The following is a 16,478-nucleotide window of genomic DNA, read 5'->3' as shown; positions in this document are numbered from 1 at the left end:
TGGTTTTGGTTTTAGGGTTTGCTGAGTGATGCATTGTCCCACCAGTGTAAGGGATGCCTTTGGCCTGGTCAGCCATTCTGATCAGGTCTTTTACTTTACCGTCACTGTTAGACTGTTAATTGCTTTTTGTTGTTGCTGTTGTTGTAAACTGTTCTGGTTTTCAGATGATTTACGTGTGATCCATGAACCTCTGGTGCCAGAGGAGAACAGATCTTTATGCCAATTTAATTTGCTTCATGAGAGCTGATGCGAAAGAGAGGGTGGCAGAAGGGTGGGGATAAGCTGCCAGAGCAGATGAAAGCAAGGTGGCAGTGGTGTCTTATGCCAGGTTAGTGTTTGCTGAGCAGTTGCACAGATTTTTTTTTTAGTGGAGAAAGCTGAAATAACTTTTTAAATCTCATTAAAAAAAAAAAAAAAACAACCAAGGGAAAAAAAAAAAAACCCAAGCTTTTGTTTCAAGGCATGTTTTTAACTGATGTTTAAAGAAAAAAATGAAATTACTGTATTTGGTGTTGGGAAGATTTTTCTTTGTTACTTTACTTTTTCTGTCAGGTGACTGTTAAGCCTTTGCTAAATGGTTTTAATCTATCTTTGCCTTAGTTTGTCATCTGCTAAGAAGGAATTTCAGCTCACATTGTTTAGGGTGCAGTCTGTGGTTTGTTTTTTTTATAGTGTCTCCAAGTACTCTGAAGCTTGACTGTATTTAAATGCAAGAATGGGTGTGGGAGAATATTGTAACCATTCCTTCTGCCTCTTGATTTTTCATTTCTAGATAATCATGGTGAGGCTGCAGAGAGTGACATTCCTTGCCTTGCACAACTACCTTGGTCTGACCACTGAGCTCTTCAATTGTGTAAGTTTGGGGTACATTTTATTTGCTGTTATGATGCAGCCTGTCAGTGATCTGGCACGGAGGGGGTTTGCTTGTTTCAGGAGATTATAAAGCAAACATTGCACATTGGTTTAATCTTGATAGTACTTGATAGGTAAGGTAACCAGACCATAAAATGTACCCTGTACTTTGAAAATTGAAGGGGTGTGTGTGTGGGGGGTAAAACTTCAACAGGTGAAAGAAGTGTCTCACTTCTGCTTCTGCACATCAGTACATTTCAGTACATCCTGACCTGCGTCGATGGTACTGAGACACTTCAACTTGCAATAGTTCAAATAGTTGCTTGGGTTATATCTTGAAGTTCCTTTTGAGACTGATGATGCAGTGCCTTGAACAGACACTGTGTAGTTTATGTAATTATTTACAGTATATCTTTGGACAAATAATTGCCAAGCTGTAGCTCTATATGTGAAGGGATATATTTTGAAGGCTGGAACAAGGTTGATCGTGTGTCTGTGAAAGTGAATAAAAGCTCCCTCTGCTGATATTTTGGCTTTTAACAATGAGATACCAAACTGATATCCATTACAGTTTTTCTTGATTTCCTTAGCACATGGGCTCAACCCACAGGAGTTACTTTACCTATCTGAGGTTGTCAGGGCCGTATTCCTTGTACTTCTTGCCTCGTTAACAGACTGCAAGGACTGGAAATTTAATAGATTCTTCTGCTTGCCTGATGGAGAGCCATGTTCTTCCAAGTGTGCCTCCAGAAGCTCCGTCTAGTTAATTGGAATATTGCTTTTGCTGTAATAAGCTTTTATGATGCATGGGATAGTGACTTAAGTAGGAGGGAGCTGTGAATATAGCTTAAAGGCTACTTTAAAGTATGTGTCTGAAGTAGGAAAGGCTAAAGTGTATCTTAGTATACTCATGCAATCATAGTAATGTGGTATTTTCTGCACCTCTGTCTTGTAGGGTAAGTGGAAGCAGTGGGCTGGCTGTTTATGTTTGTGTTTTCACCTTGCTTTTTGCAGCAGAACCAAGCCATCCCACTGGTCTCTGTGGCAAGTGTCACATCTGGAGGAAGTTCAAGTAAAGCAGTAAAAAGACAAGTGTCCAATGTGTCAGAGGAGGAACGTGGAGAGAAGTTTGAGAAAGCTGGGGAAGCACCAGAAATGGGTAAACTTTCTGGTAATGGGTAGTAATTAGTCTTTGTGCTGCTCTTTGGTTGTGCTATTTGTCAGAGGATTTTTGTTTGATCAGAGCAGCTAGGTATTGTCTTAACTGATCAATTTCAGGTTTGAAGTCTTTGGATAGACCTTAGCTTTAATAAGAGATTATTACTGTGCTGTTAAAGGTACTGGGGATGGGAGGAAGAAATAAGAGGTTTCTAATGTTGACCCCATAGGAGAAGCTGCAGAAATTCTGCACTATAGGTAATAGTGGAGTAGGCTTTTGTGTTGAAGTGTCAGTGTGGAAGCTTAACCTAGGAAAACAGTATGAGCTGAATTTGTCTGCCCAGATTCAGAGGGGGGGGGGGAAATAACCAAAAGCAGAAGGCTGGTTTAAACATGATGGTGTTTTAGAAGATATTTGTCAACGGTTTACGGGCGGGTTTGACCCAGTTCCATGATAGTTGGTGTGGGGGATCTGCAGACCCACACCCCAGAAAAGGGAAAGGGAAAAGGGAGATGGGCCTTGAAACAAAACAGCAGCAACGATCTGAGGAGGAAAGCTAATTTACTGAATAAGATATCAGAAAGCAAAGTAACACAATATATTACAATATAATTGGAGTTGAAGCTAATAAATCAAATAAAATGAGCAAGAGAGTGTCCGGGAAACCGAAGGCCTTACGCTAACGCTGAAGGCGGATGGCAGCGAGCACCCACTGCTGAGTGGATCCCAAAAGGAAGAGAGTGTCCTGTGACCACAGATAGAGTGAAAGATAAAAACTGAGTGGAAACACATAAAAACACAAAGCATCACAAAGTCCTCTGGGGAATGCAGTTCTTCTTCTCTTCTGAGACAGGTATACCTGGAACTATCGATGATCCACAGAGCTGGGGCATTAACTCTTTAACTCTAAATGCACCACACGATGTTATGATGTAAAATACCAATGCCAAAAATCATAAAACCATGACAATATTAAAGTCTATAAATAAAATTTTGGTAGTGGATAGTGAGAGGTTCTTGCTCTCAGTTAAACTTATTTTTGTTAGAGACTCCCTTGTATTTCAGAGAATCACAGAACTGTAGGGGTTGAAATGGACCTCCTGAGGTCATTGAGTCCAACCCCCATCAAAGCAGTTCCCAGCCCAGGTTGCACAGGTAGGCGTCCAGGTGGGTCTTGAACATCTCCAAAGGAGGAGATCCACCACTTCTCTGTGCAGCCTGTGCCAGTGCTCTGTCACTGTGCTGTGAAGAAGTTCTTACACTTGTGCAGAACTATCTGTGCTTCAGTGGTGTGCTGTCACCACACACTGCTGAAAAGAGTCTGACCTTGTCCATTTGCCTCCCACACTTTAGATATTTATAGACATGGATCAGATCCCCTCTGAGTCAAGGCTGAACAGACCCAGGTCTCTCACCTTTTCCTCACTGGGGAGATGCTCCAGGTCCTGTGTCATCTTTGTGGCCCTCTGTTGGACTCTTTCCAGGAGATCCCTATGTTTTTTGTTCTGGGGAGCCCAGAAGTGTACACAGTACTCCAGGTGAGGCCTCACCAGGGTGGAGTAGAGAGGGAGGATCACCACCCTTCCCCTGCTGGCCATTCTCTTTTTAATGCCCCCTAAGATTCCATTGGCCTTCTTGTCCACCAGGGCACACTGCTGGCTCATGGCCAACCTATTATCCACCAGGACCCCCCAGAACCCTCTCCACAGAGCCCCTCCTCCACATAGCAGCTCATCTTCCAGCCTGTACTGCATGCAGTTATTCCTCGGTGCAAGACTCTATATTTTTATTATATTTGTGCAACTTTTGTTTCTAAACTTCAGATACACTGAAGGTTTTTGGTACAGAAAACCCTGACCATATTTTCAGAAGAAGCCTTTCTTCACCTCCGTTTTCAGAGACTTCTGGTAAGTACTGCTTGGCTGAATTCTGGGAAATAAGATTAGGTACATTATATGAAATACATGCTCTTTAGATCACTGACTTAGATAATCTTGTTTATGTTAAATAATCATCTTACAGTAGTATTGCTTCCTAACTCGCTTGAAACTAAGGTCAGACATTAATTTTCTAAACTGACAAATGGACTCTATCCAGGAGTGTGTTCCCTTGCTGTCTCTATTAGCAGCCATTTGGCTACTGAGAGCCCTGCAAATGAAGAGCTTTTATTCATTGATTTTCCCAAAACCAAGTAATCTACTATATCTGCTATCATCTTTCATGCAAAAGATGACATATAGCTCTTGCTTGGCTGATTGTCCCGAAGAGCACATAACGTGACTTTATTGCTTTTTGGGGAATGTTTTCAGAGTGGGTAGTAAAGGTGATTTATCATTGAATGCACTGCTGAGGCATTTATGATGCTCTGCTGTTTTGATCCCACAGTGATTGTTTCAGTGCTGTCTGCCTTGTAGATGTCTTCCTCTGAGCCAGCTGTTCAGCTTAGCTTTATATTCAAGGCAGAGAACAGGAACTTGTTGTGTGAATTCAAGAAGGAAGACATCCATCTTTAGTAACAAACTGACCATCTTGAGGTGCTTGGGAGATTGAGCTTAGGTATGGTAGTGATTATAGAGATACTGTTTATGTAGAGGGCACAAAGCTTAATTAGAGTAAAGCTATCCTGGTTGTGTTAGAAGATGCATTTATTTCTTACGTTGGCCGTTCAGTGATTGAGGAGATGGAGGTGTGAACGTGAGGTTAGAGAGTGGGGAGGCAGGCTGAGGGAGCCCTCAGAGTTACGGCCTTTCCCAAGGCTAAGTTTTCTAACACTTCCTGCTAGAAAGTGAAGTTAATGGTACATACAGCAGAGAAGAAAGGATAGTGGGTTTTTTATCAGCTTTGTTAATCTTTAACAGTAGAGAATTGATTCACTTCTTCTCCAGTTGCTGTCGTGCAAATGTACAATGTTCCAGTTACTGTGCTTAGTAACTTCTGTGCTACTGTCCAGGGGGATGAGGAAGTGGGATGCTGGCTAGTGATGAGCAGACCATCCTTCTGAGCTAGGGAAACAGAAGGAAAATATTGAAGTGATTCATGGCAGTCTGCCTTTACTTTCATATGTGCTAGGTAACTTCTCACTGTGTGTTAGCAAATGTACCAGAAAACTTGATTTGGTGGAAAATTAAGTAATGCTTACTTGAGCTTTGGAACACAGATGCTTTTTCCCCTAGGTAAATACAGTTCTCAAGTGAAACCTGCCCATACAGCCTGGTTTTAAGGTGCAGCCCATCAAGAAAGCTTTTATGTGGAAGGATTCTTGCGAACTTAATAGTGATACTGTTCATTTGTCCTTCCTCTCTCCTCTGTCTGTCCTAAGTGTTGTGTCAGGGTACACTGAGCGTAGGAGAGAGAAAATTAATTTTTACTGTAGAGCACATCTGAGGGGTAATTATGATTTGCCTCAGTTAACAGAGCTGATTTTTGTTCACTGCATTGAGGCTGTGGTCACTGCATTAACTTGCACAGAAGGTATTCTGATGTCTGTAATAAAAATATTAAGATCCTGTTTCAGATTCTATTCTGCTGCCATGCTGTGCACTCACACTCTGTGGAGATATTGATTACGTTGACTACGAATTCTGAGAAAAGGAAAGTGTCTTCTATTGAACTCAGACAGGAGCTATTATCTCAGTAGTATATCCTTGATTTGCTTGTCTGAGTAGAAATAACAAAAAAAATGCTGGAAATGATTTTGGAGAGAACACTTTTGCGTCAGTTGCTCCTGAGGTTTGGATGTCAAATTGTTCATTGGATAGCTGTCTAGCTTGAAATGTGGCAGTTATGTGAATGAGGGTGGTAAATGATGAGATACAATCCTGCCAACTCACACTAGTCTACTTTTTAAGGGCACTGATGCTTTATGTGGACAAAGATGTCATTAGGTCACATGGAGTAACCAAACTGATGGACAGAGTTAGATGAACTAAATTAAACAGTGGCATCTTTTTGAGGTGGTAAATTCATCAGCATTACTGCTCCTGGCCTTAAGTGTTTCTTGACTTTGTTTTTAAGGGTAAATAGCTGTTATCTTTGTTTTTTTTATTTTTTTTTAATCGAGAAGCTGATTTTTCTTTCTTCAAAACTAAAGCTCTGACATATATGTGGAAGAATACAGATTAAGGCCTGGAGAGGCGACTAGTCCAGAGCTCTGTTAGCTTGGGAGCACAAGCAAACTGCCTCTACCTTCTGCATACTACTGAGAAGAAACTTCTTTGGGAGAAGCTGCTCTGTAGCTGTAAACAAGTATCCTTGCTTTCTGTGTCCTTGCTTATGCTGATAAGTGATGCTTTATTGTCTCCTGTGTTAGGAAAAGCAGGTAGTTGTGAGTGAGTACTCAGAAGGAAGGAAACAGCTGAAGTGCTGCCAAGGAATATGTCAGTTGCCATTGTTTTTGCAGTGACTTCCAAACCAGCAGTGTGTGGGATACCAGTGAGCATGTGTTCATCAAACAGGATTGCATTCCGCTCTCGAGTTTCCCACTGCCTTCTGTTCTTTTGAGTCAACAGTCCTAGTTAAAGCTTGTTCTGCTATATCCTTTCTAACTCCCATTTGAGCAACAAGACAGTTTAATTAATTGCTGTGTGGGAAGCTTGTATCTGTGGCTGAGATTAAAGGCTCCTACTTTAATAGAAATCTAGTAGACGTTCTTTCACTCTTAAAAGCCCTCCTTTTTTTTCCTTTTGTCTGATTCTGAATATGTAGAATGAGTAGAGGATGATGTTCTTCATCCTACATGGCCCTCATCAGATTATTTAGGTTTAAGCTAGGAGGTGTGTGTTTAGATTTAAAATGCACTTGATGTATGGGGCCTTAGTAATTATGCTGACACTGTCATCTGCTGGGCAGTATAATTGACAGGCAGCCACATGAGTCCATCTGGAGTTCCATACTGTACTCCTTATACTAATCTGGGGACTTCACTGTTGCAATATGGATCTCCACTGTGTATGACATTTAGTTCCTAGCTTGAAGAGCACTTTTCCTGGTTGTGTGGTTTGTAAGTTTTGCTGATGATGCTCTTTGGGTCAACTTGCTGGGGTTGTTTGTTTCTTTATTTTGTTTGATTGATGATTCTGTAATGTTATAACCCTGGTGGCAGATGTGGATTTATTATATGGAAAATGATTGTCCATATCTATAGGCAGCATGGAAAAGACTGTTCTCAGGGAGGTCTGAATCCCTGGTACAGCTGGATTCTCTCTTTGTCTGAACTGGGAATAGAGATAGGAATCTTTTCTGAAAACTTTATTTCCTGAGGTATTTTTGGACATCACGATTTGGTAGGAGCTGTTACAGGTTTCTTTGTTCAAGAAAGCTGTCTTTTCTGCATCATTCGTAGCTATCTAACAGAGAACTTTTGTGTGAGTCATCAGGCTGGGATGTGGGTATCCTGCGTAAGGTGATTAATCAGAAGTGTTTTCCAGTTATGTCTGTGTTATTGAGCATCTCAGACAAGTACCTAGAAAGTGCTTGGAATTGCCAAGGAGCTAATGTAATAACGTGTTAAACATTAGGAGGTAAGAACAGAGGTTTTGAGTGATTGTAGATGTATTCATGAAGTGTGACCTGCAAGTCCTTCAGTGTCTCTGAGAATACAAGTGTCTCTGAGAGTTTGGACCAGCTGTAGAAAAGATCCCAAATAACTTTCAGGCTTGGTGGGAAACAGAGGGAACAATTTTCATGAAGAAGACTCTAGGGGAATTCACTAGTCATAATATTCTCTGTATGAAGACTTGGAATGCAATGGGTATGAAAAGTTGTTTGGTGTAGAGAAAAGCTTGAAAGCATTGTTTTCTGGAAACCCTGAGGCAAATCATTGGTGGGGATTCCTGACGATCTTAGATCCAGAATGATTATCTCTTGATGTGGGAATTTTGGGACGCATTGTACACGTGAGCTCAAATGGGAAAATCAGAAATTCATATTGGAAATGCATCAGAAAACGAAGGTGCCACTTTTAGTTCTTGGCTTCCAGAATACATAGATATGCACACAAAGTTGTTTCAATTTTTATAATACTATCTGGTATTTCTAAGGTACTCTAAACATGGGATACTTAAAGAAAATTCTGTATTGCTCGTAGGTACTTCCAGCGGTGCGAAGTCAGACATGGACATGGCATATGAGAGAGCCAGAGTGCACTTCAGCCCAGAGGAGGCTTCCAGCAGTCCTGCTGTGGGCAAGGTGGATTGTTTCACTTAGAGATTCCAGTGTATTTTTCACACTGTACCTCCTTACTCTTCCTTTGAGTAATTTCAGTGTATTAATCTGTGTATGAGTTGTGATGTTTGCTTATCTTGCATTTGATTTGTTCTAGACTTGCAGCACGTTTTTGATAACTGTTCAGGGTTTTTTAGTGAAGATCTTGAAACACTATGGAATTTTCCTTGTCAAGTAAAGGGAATTTTCTCATCAAGACAAGGGAAATTTCCCTCGTCAATGTTGCAGCATCTTGGTTTTTAAACTTTACCTTCCTCTGACTCATGGAGAGGATTGTTTGGAATGGTAAATCTGTCAGACCATGTTGTATCTGTGAGACCTTCTTTACAGCAAGCAATTAAAGACTTGTATAAACCTGTGAACTTGCTGTCAGGCTTTGTCTGACTTATAAATCTGCTATTGTGGTATGCTTTATTTACAGTGTCTGACCTGGAAATTAAGAGTGCAGAAATGCTCTCAAGTCATAAAACTCTTAATACCAAAATCTAAGAAGAAACTGTTTGCCCTCAGTGGTCACCTTAGCCTTCTCCATCTTTGCATGCTATGCTGATGGAGTTGGAGCTCCATGAAGCGGGCAGTTACTCAGTTTCTGAAATGTCATACTTTCCTCTGTATGTGATAAGTAACTCTGTTTCACCAGCCTCAAGCTTTGCATAAGAAATAAGATAATGAAATTAGCAAGCTGTTGCTGTTTAGGCCTTCTCTTTTTCTCTTCTGCTTAGGCCACCAGTTGTGGTTGGGAGAACTCATGATATCGAGAATATTTGCTGGTTAGGTGCCGGTCTTAATGTTCAAAGTGGTGCTTGTTTTCTGTCTGTCCTTTGCAGTCAATATTGAAGAAGACTGTGACAGTGACAAAAACTCCTTTAGCAGTTTTCCATTACACTGACGGTGAGCTTGCTGCACAGGAATGCAGTAACAGCAAACCCATCGATGCCATCTTTGAAGCAGCAAAGAAAGACCTTTCAACCTTGATGAAACTTGATGTAAGTTATTGCAGGAAAATAACACCCTTGTTCTTGCTTTTCTTCTCGTTCTGCCAGGCATTAGAAAGTGAATGGTTTCCCAGATACACTGTAGACCAGCTGAATGTTTTATTCTATGGTCTGTTGATATTATTAGCAGGACTGAAATAAATCTGAATTATTGAGCTGTTTGAAAGGCTCATACTGAGGTGCACTGCCTGAATCTTTTCTCACTGTGCACAGATTTGTGCATGTGAGAAGTGTGCAATTTCTGCCACACGGTAATTTCAAGCTCTTGTATGCTGTGTGAATAAGCTATGTAAGGGCATTCAGGCAATGCTGAGGTTATTAATCCTCTTGGCATTGCACCTAAGTGTCTCATTTGATTTCAGAATTGAGTGTCTGTGTTTGGCCATCGGCTATGAATGCATTTCATAACAGTAACTGTGTGCCATGCCTGTTCCAAGTTTTAAGTGCTTGATGCCCTCTCAGTTGTCATTATTGAGTTCACCTTTCCTTCTCACCTTCGTGTTCAGGATGAACAAGACTGTCTGTTTTCACTGTTCCTATGATTCCAGCTGCATTTCATTACACTGCTTCAGAGTTCTATCTGTTCACGGAGCTAATCACACAATTTGGGGAAATTGTACAGCTGTCTAAATTGATCACAGATATCCTAGGTTTATTGCAGTGTATGGAGTGCATTGATGCTGCTAGAGGCTTTGGCACAGCCACTGCAACCTCCTCTTCTGGTTTAAGTGCTCTCACCAAATGACATCTGCTTTACTGTCAGCAGAACTTCAAATACTGTAATTCTGGATTCTCGTGTTTCTTGTGGAATTCAAACATTTTTCTCTCACATATTCAAAATCTTGTTCATGATCTTTCAGCTACAGGTAGTGAGACTTGAGATGCATGGTCTGTGTTATTGCTAGTTTTACTAAAGGCTCACTTAGTCTCTTAGTCTGTTAACTGTCTGTTAGCCTGCAGCAGAACTGACTGTCTTACAACACTCATGTTCAACTTTTCAAGCTTTTATGTCACTGTGAAAAATGATAACAGGTTTTTTTTACAGGAAACTCCTGTAACAAATTGAGTGAAATAGAACTGTATGCTTTCATCTGCTCAGCTCAGCCTTCCTGTCTTGTTCAGGATGGTCTCAGACCTTGCTTACATAAACAGTGTGTGTCCAGTATACAGCTTATAGTTTCCTATTCAGCCGTTTCAGATCACAAGCAAAAATTCCAAAATCACTGAAGCTACCAAGTGCTAAACATTTGTTTTTGAACCTAGGCAAAATTCCTCAGTAATTAACAACTAAGCAATTAGAGCTGAAGTTAATTGGAATAATCTAACCAGCAATCTTACCATGAAGATCTCAATGATAATTTTCGAACTGTAGGTATTATAGCAACTCTGGTTTCATGGGATGAGAATCTGCTGCTACGTAGCTAAATGCTGGAAATGTTGTTTAAAGGTCATGGTTATTTTTTCCTATATGGTGTAGCACAAGTTGATTCTTCTACAGGCAATGGAAGAAAAATCTAACTGTTAAATTTACATCCATTATATTTACACCGATGAAAACAATGAATTCTTTGAGCTCTTCTTTTAAATGAGCTCAGGTATTTTATTACCTAGCTGCCTGGAGGCATTTTGAGGTATCATTTTTCAGAGCAGCCATCGCAGTGAATAAAGTCAAGATGGTTTGATGGCAGATGGTGCTGCCTTTTTTTTTTTTCATGTCATGATGCAGGGAGAGAAGAGAGAATTTAATATAGCAGTATTATTTCAAGTGACCCTTAGGTACATGACTACGTAATTCAGATGTTTTTCCTTTGTATTAAATAATTTGAATTCCTTGGAACTTTGTCATGAGCTCTTCTCAATCCACTGCGACTTTTGTATATATTTGGCTTTATCTGAAGCTATGATATGAGTTAAATAATGCTGCAGGGCTTCTGCATGAGTTATATGGGAACTGAGTCATTTCCTTTGACAAAAAAAATTGTCTGTCCCGGTTAATTACTGCTTTTCTTTATAAGTGGTTTCTGCTTTCACTTCTGTATCATGAACCTCTACTAATTTATTATCTGTTGCAGTAGCAGAAAGGTAGAACCTTGAGTGAAATTCACTCTGTGTTAGCAACTTTCTTTCTTACAAATTACTAACTGGGGTCTGGTCTGGAGGGAGTCTGTGGCAAGAAACTTTGTTTAGCTCAGACTCTGAAACAGTACAATGCTGAACTTAGATTTGCTGGTCTTCTCTATTGGAGAGGAGAGTTGGATCTTGTCTGCAAATCTTGTTTGTCAACTCCTTCATTGTTTCATCATAGAGGTAATGTGAAAAGTAGGTTTACAAGGACTGCTTGGAGGTCGTTAAGTCTCCTTCCATGCCCCAGGCAGAATCAGGTACTTCTAAGTCATTCCTGACAGGTTTTGTCTAAGCTGTTCTTCATGATCTTTGGTACAGCTTTGGATGCAATCTGTTTCTTAGATATGAAGAAAGTATTTGTAGTGATTTTTAGAACTAATGCAGCCAAAAAAAAGTGATGACAGTTTATAAGTAGAACTGGGTAGGGAGCTTCTGTGTCTTTAATGTGGGATACTTTCATAATTAAAAACTTTATTTAAGGGTAGGTATTCCATATAAGGATAGGATATAACCATAAATATGTAAATACAGGCAAAAAAAAAACCCAGAAATTAGCTGAGTTGATATTGCTGAACTGAAATATTTTGACAAGTGCTTGTCAGGTTATTTTTATTGGATATATTCCCATGAAACAGTTTGGTTTCAATAAAACTAATCTTTTTTTTTTTTTCGATGAAAATCTGTTCTTCTTATCAGCTGTAGGTGTAAAGAAAAACTGATTATTTTCTTGCTGTATTTTTCTCAACTGGAAATTACAGAAGCCTGCCATGGCAATTACAGTGGTAAATAAAGTGTTCATGTCTCAGCTGCAATGAGGTTAAAGATCGTGTGCAAACTGTTATGCCTGCATGCCCTGAATTGGTGTGCTTGCAGCTCTTGCTGTTAGTGGCTAGATGTGACTCAAGTGCCAGGATTTGCTATTCCTGTTCTGATGGATAACAGGATGCTGAGCTTTGGAAGGTGTAGGTTGGAAGGTTTTGCTGAAGCAAAGGAGTCCTGAAGCGTTCAGGTTTGGTGCTGAGCAGGACATGCCCAATAGGATGGGTGGCTCTGAGATGAAGGAGAGTTGTGTGACAGGGGAGGGGTGCTGACAGACTGCTTGCTCATAGTGTCCTGTTCCTCCATGATGTAGACAGTCTCTTCTTTTTTAGAAGAAGGTTTTACCTTCTTCTGAAAATAACTTGATATTTTAAGATTTTCAGGGCTTTGATGCAGATCTCTTTCTATTATGTACTCTACAGTAGTCTGGAGATAAAACTGGAAGATATACATTCATTTAGCTTTTAAGTTTGGTCAACAAAAAATAGTAAAACTTTTTTCCTTCTGGGAGAAATGATTTTTGGCTAGAGAAATACAATAATTATTTATGATATTTTGAAGAGGTTAATGTGCTTTAAAGCATCATCTTTCAGTAATTCTTTCCAATTTACCTTGTTTGAATGCATCCTCACCTTGGGTCTTTACCAGGGAACCAGCAAATAAATTGTATTCCCCCATCTCTTTCTCCAGGACCCTTCCTTGCTGAATGACAGAGTGACATTGCATCAGGTTACTGCTGGGACTGTGCTGTCAAGACAGGGAGATCAGGTGGGTGAGTGCCACTGGGACTGAGAGCAGAGAGTGTGAGGTCTCTGCTCTGGCTCTGGCTTGGTCTTTCATTCTCACTGTAGGAGAGGAAAAGACAAGCACATTGACTACAAATGCTCCCTCATCCCCCTCCCAAGCTTTCTCTTCTCATTGCCAAGCAATCCCAGCTCTCTGCTTCTCCTGATATGCAGAGTAACAGTGTGGCCAGAACTTCACTGGCGATCTTGTACTCCTCTCTACCTTTTTATGCCGTTTCATGGCAAGGTATGGTAGCTGAACAGCTTTTTATTCTTTTTTTTTCCTCATATATTTTTTTCCAGGCTCTGTGCTGCAGGCCTTGGTGTCATTACTCCATGTTATTTGTTTTTAGCAAAGTGTGTTCAGAATATAATTATTTATTATAAATAATACAGTGGAAATAGACAAGCTTATGCAAAGCAAATGAGGGGCAGCTACAACTAGAATGCTGCTATATTCTGTTTTGCTGAACTGCAATATCCCTCATCACACTGCAGTGATTACCATGCTATCTCCATTCCCAATCCTGTTTTTATTTTGTGAGATCTTACAGATGCAGCTTCCATTTTTCATAACCATGCAAGGAGAAACACATTTTTCAATATTGTGGCCATTTAGTTTTAAATATTCATAATCTTTTAATAATTCACTGTCGTATTTTATTTTATTGCCTTTTATCTGTTTAAAAACTATAGAGGGAAAACAGATTGGTCATGATAGCACTGTCATTGTGATAATTGCTTTTAAAGTCTTCGGGGATTTCGCTGAGCTCTGTCTCCATTTTCTTCAGGATGTTAATGTTTGCTTTGTGGTCTCGGGGATGCTTCACGTGTACCAACAGAAGATAGACTCAGAGGAGGACACCTGCCTGTTCATTACTCACCCAGGAGAACTCGTGGGCCAGCTTGCTGTTCTCACTGGGGAACCGCTCATTTTCACCATCAAGGCCAATCGAGACTGCAGCTTCTTGTCTATTTCCAAGTCTCATTTCTATGAGTAAGTTCTGCCATGGAAATCTATATTTAAGTTTTGGAAATGTATTTTATGACCTATTTGAACCAATAATGAGTGATTAATGTATGTGTGGTGCAGTTCTACTGCAGTGCAACTTGAAGCAAGTTAAGATAACTTCTGTGAGGGTTTTAAATGCTCAGATGAGCTATCTATCAGAAGGGTTTTTATCTTCAGCAAGAGATAATGCAGGGAACTGGAAACATTAAATGGTGATCATCTCCTTTGTTTTGGGTTTACAGAGCAATTTGCTCAGTGGGGTGTGATATATGACCTGAGATTCACAGACTTAACAATCCAAATACATGAACCTGGCCAGAGACCATTCTTTGCTGGCTTATGCACTTTTTTGTCAGGCCATTTCCCCTGAGCACATTATTCCTTTTTGCTGGAGAACCATATCGGTTCTCTGTCTGACTGCAGCAGTGTTGATCAGCCAGGCAGGTGTTGTAAGTGATTGATCTTCGTGTAATTATAGGTGATGATGCTCACTGAAAACATAGCTCAAAGAACCCCTCTGCAAATTGGGTTTCTTTATGGAAATAATACTTAACTTGTGACTTAAAGGGAGTAATGATATTTAGCAGTTAAAAATCCTCACCCAGACACACCCCTGGTAAAATGTCTGTGGCTTATTTCATTGTCCTATATTGATGATTAGTGTTCTTGATTCTATGGTCTATCTATGAAGACATTGTTAAGACAGTAGTTCACAAACATCATTTTAATCAAATACCTCAATTTCTAAACTACTTCTTCAGCTACTTCTTGACTGTGCCATCAGTCTGGAGTTACATGCAGGGCTTCAAGTTGTGTTTTCTAGGCTGCAACTATGTTGTATACTTCTGCATACTTTTTACTTTCTAACTAATTGTTTGTGTTTCTAATAATTTCTACTGGAGTCTTATTCTGTAGCCTTGTTTCTCCACCTTGGGCCAAGGTTATGTTCTACAAAACCAAATAGGCAGTTCTCAGCAATGTACTTGGTTGATCAGCTGTGTGTTTGCAGGTCTGTGTGGTGGATATCAAATACTTGGTTTGATTTCTGATAGATGTTCCCCTCTTGTCCCATCCCATGAAGTATTAGATATGTTTCCACTGAAATTTTAGTTCTTTCTTTTATTGTTTTCCTACTTGTTCTTACATTGAAATTTAATTTTGTGTTCTCAGACAAACATCCAATTTCTGCCTTTTCCCTCTATTTTGCACTTCTGGTATCTAGTCCTGCACCAGCTCTCTTATTTGCTTGAGTTCATTTTTGTGGTGTTTCTCTTCTTATCTATTACAAATTGAGTTCTCCTGTTTGTGTCAACTTCCATTTTTGCTTCAGTTAATCCTTTATTTGGCAGTGATCTCTAACTGAACAGAGGTATCACCTCTTCATCATTTTGTGTACATTTCCTTATCTTCCTTTTTCTCTTTAAAATGTCTGTTGCCCGTTCACTGAATTTTACTGCCCCTATGATCTTTCAGCATTCAATCATCATGGTTTCTTGTGAAGTCTGACCTTTGCTTCTAACTCTTGTTCCCCTATTTAAAAATGTCATTGCAGAGAGTCTTTCAATAGCATCTGCCTTCATCATCTGTAAGTTTATTTTTGCTTCAAACTCTCCAAGAAAAGAGACTTGTTGCTAAAGCTTTATTTCTCACTTTTTGTGCTTTTGTGTGTGTGTGTGTGTGTGTGTGTGTGTGTGTGTAGTCCTGCAATCATAGGCTTTCTCTTTCTCTCAGAATCCTGCAGGACTGAATTATATGTTTTTGTGATCTTATCTTGCTGACCAGAAGAAATTTGACCAGAACCTCCATTATTCTCATTGTTCTCCAACAAATCTTTCTTCCTTTCTTCTCAAATACATTACTCTTTCTCTGAGCTGCCCCAGAACACTGTGTGCTTTTCCTCAGTAGTTAATGGAAATGGGAAGCAGAAAGAACACGATCAATAGTTACCATCATGCAAAGAGCACAGTAATGGAAGTAGCCCAGGGTGTAGAATTGCAGGTTGGATGTTGCACAACAGATGAAGTCCTTTTCACTGAAACTTTGTGGCAGGAGCCTTTCATGTGATGCTAATGTGCCTAAATAACATGTAAAGTTTAAGTATAGGGGTGACACAAGCTAATTATACAGTTTATACCTTAAATGTTTTGCTATTTTGCTGAAGTGATGCACTAAGTGTGCGGTGCCTACACTGCAACTGTTGGTGTCTCCTGAGGAATAGTGGAACCGAGTTGGCACCAGGATCTCTTGAGGAATAAGCTCAGGTTCCCCAGCACTAGAGAGTAGGACTCTGTCACGCTTTCCCTTCAGTGAATTTCAGTTTGGAGTCTAATCACGTGTGTTTGCCAGAGAAGTAGATGTGCTTTGATTTTTATTTTGCTTTGCCTCAGATTGAGCTGAGCATCAGATTGCATCCATAGCCATAAGAACATGTGTGTGAGTCCCAGGCTGTCGCAGACACCAGGGTAGCCCTTTCATTTTGGTATCTGGTTAGCTTGCTAGAAAACAGTCAC

At 40.0% G+C, this 16,478-nt stretch overlaps 1 protein-coding gene across 3 annotated transcripts in view; it reads left to right on the top strand.

Moving 5' to 3' along the window:
* The window catches only part of PNPLA7 (patatin like phospholipase domain containing 7), a 198,824-nt gene that overhangs the window by 14,542 nt on the left and 167,804 nt on the right, over nt 1-16,478 (top strand). For 2 of the 3 annotated variants that reach the window (XR_010622292.1, XM_065737669.1), the window contains exons 10-16: nt 773-853; nt 1,867-2,023; nt 3,835-3,918; nt 8,097-8,197; nt 9,061-9,219; nt 12,862-12,939; nt 13,748-13,953. Coding sequence is in view for 1 of the 3 variants with exons in the window: in XM_065737669.1 (XP_065593741.1) it covers nt 773-853; nt 1,867-2,023; nt 3,835-3,918; nt 8,097-8,197; nt 9,061-9,219; nt 12,862-12,939; nt 13,748-13,953 (866 nt within the window). In the remaining 2 variants the exon portion in view is untranslated. The remainder of the gene's footprint in view (nt 1-772; nt 854-1,866; nt 2,024-3,834; nt 3,919-8,096; nt 8,198-9,060; nt 9,220-12,861; nt 12,940-13,747; nt 13,954-16,478) is intronic. The other variant, XR_010622293.1, reaches the window with a different exon arrangement.

Source organism: Cyrtonyx montezumae, unplaced genomic scaffold (assembly GCF_038088225.1).
Source record: "Cyrtonyx montezumae isolate F1298 unplaced genomic scaffold, pur_monq_1.0 scaffold_20, whole genome shotgun sequence".
Lineage (NCBI taxonomy): Eukaryota > Metazoa > Chordata > Aves > Galliformes > Odontophoridae > Cyrtonyx > Cyrtonyx montezumae.
This window is presented reverse-complemented; position numbering and strand designations above follow the sequence as displayed.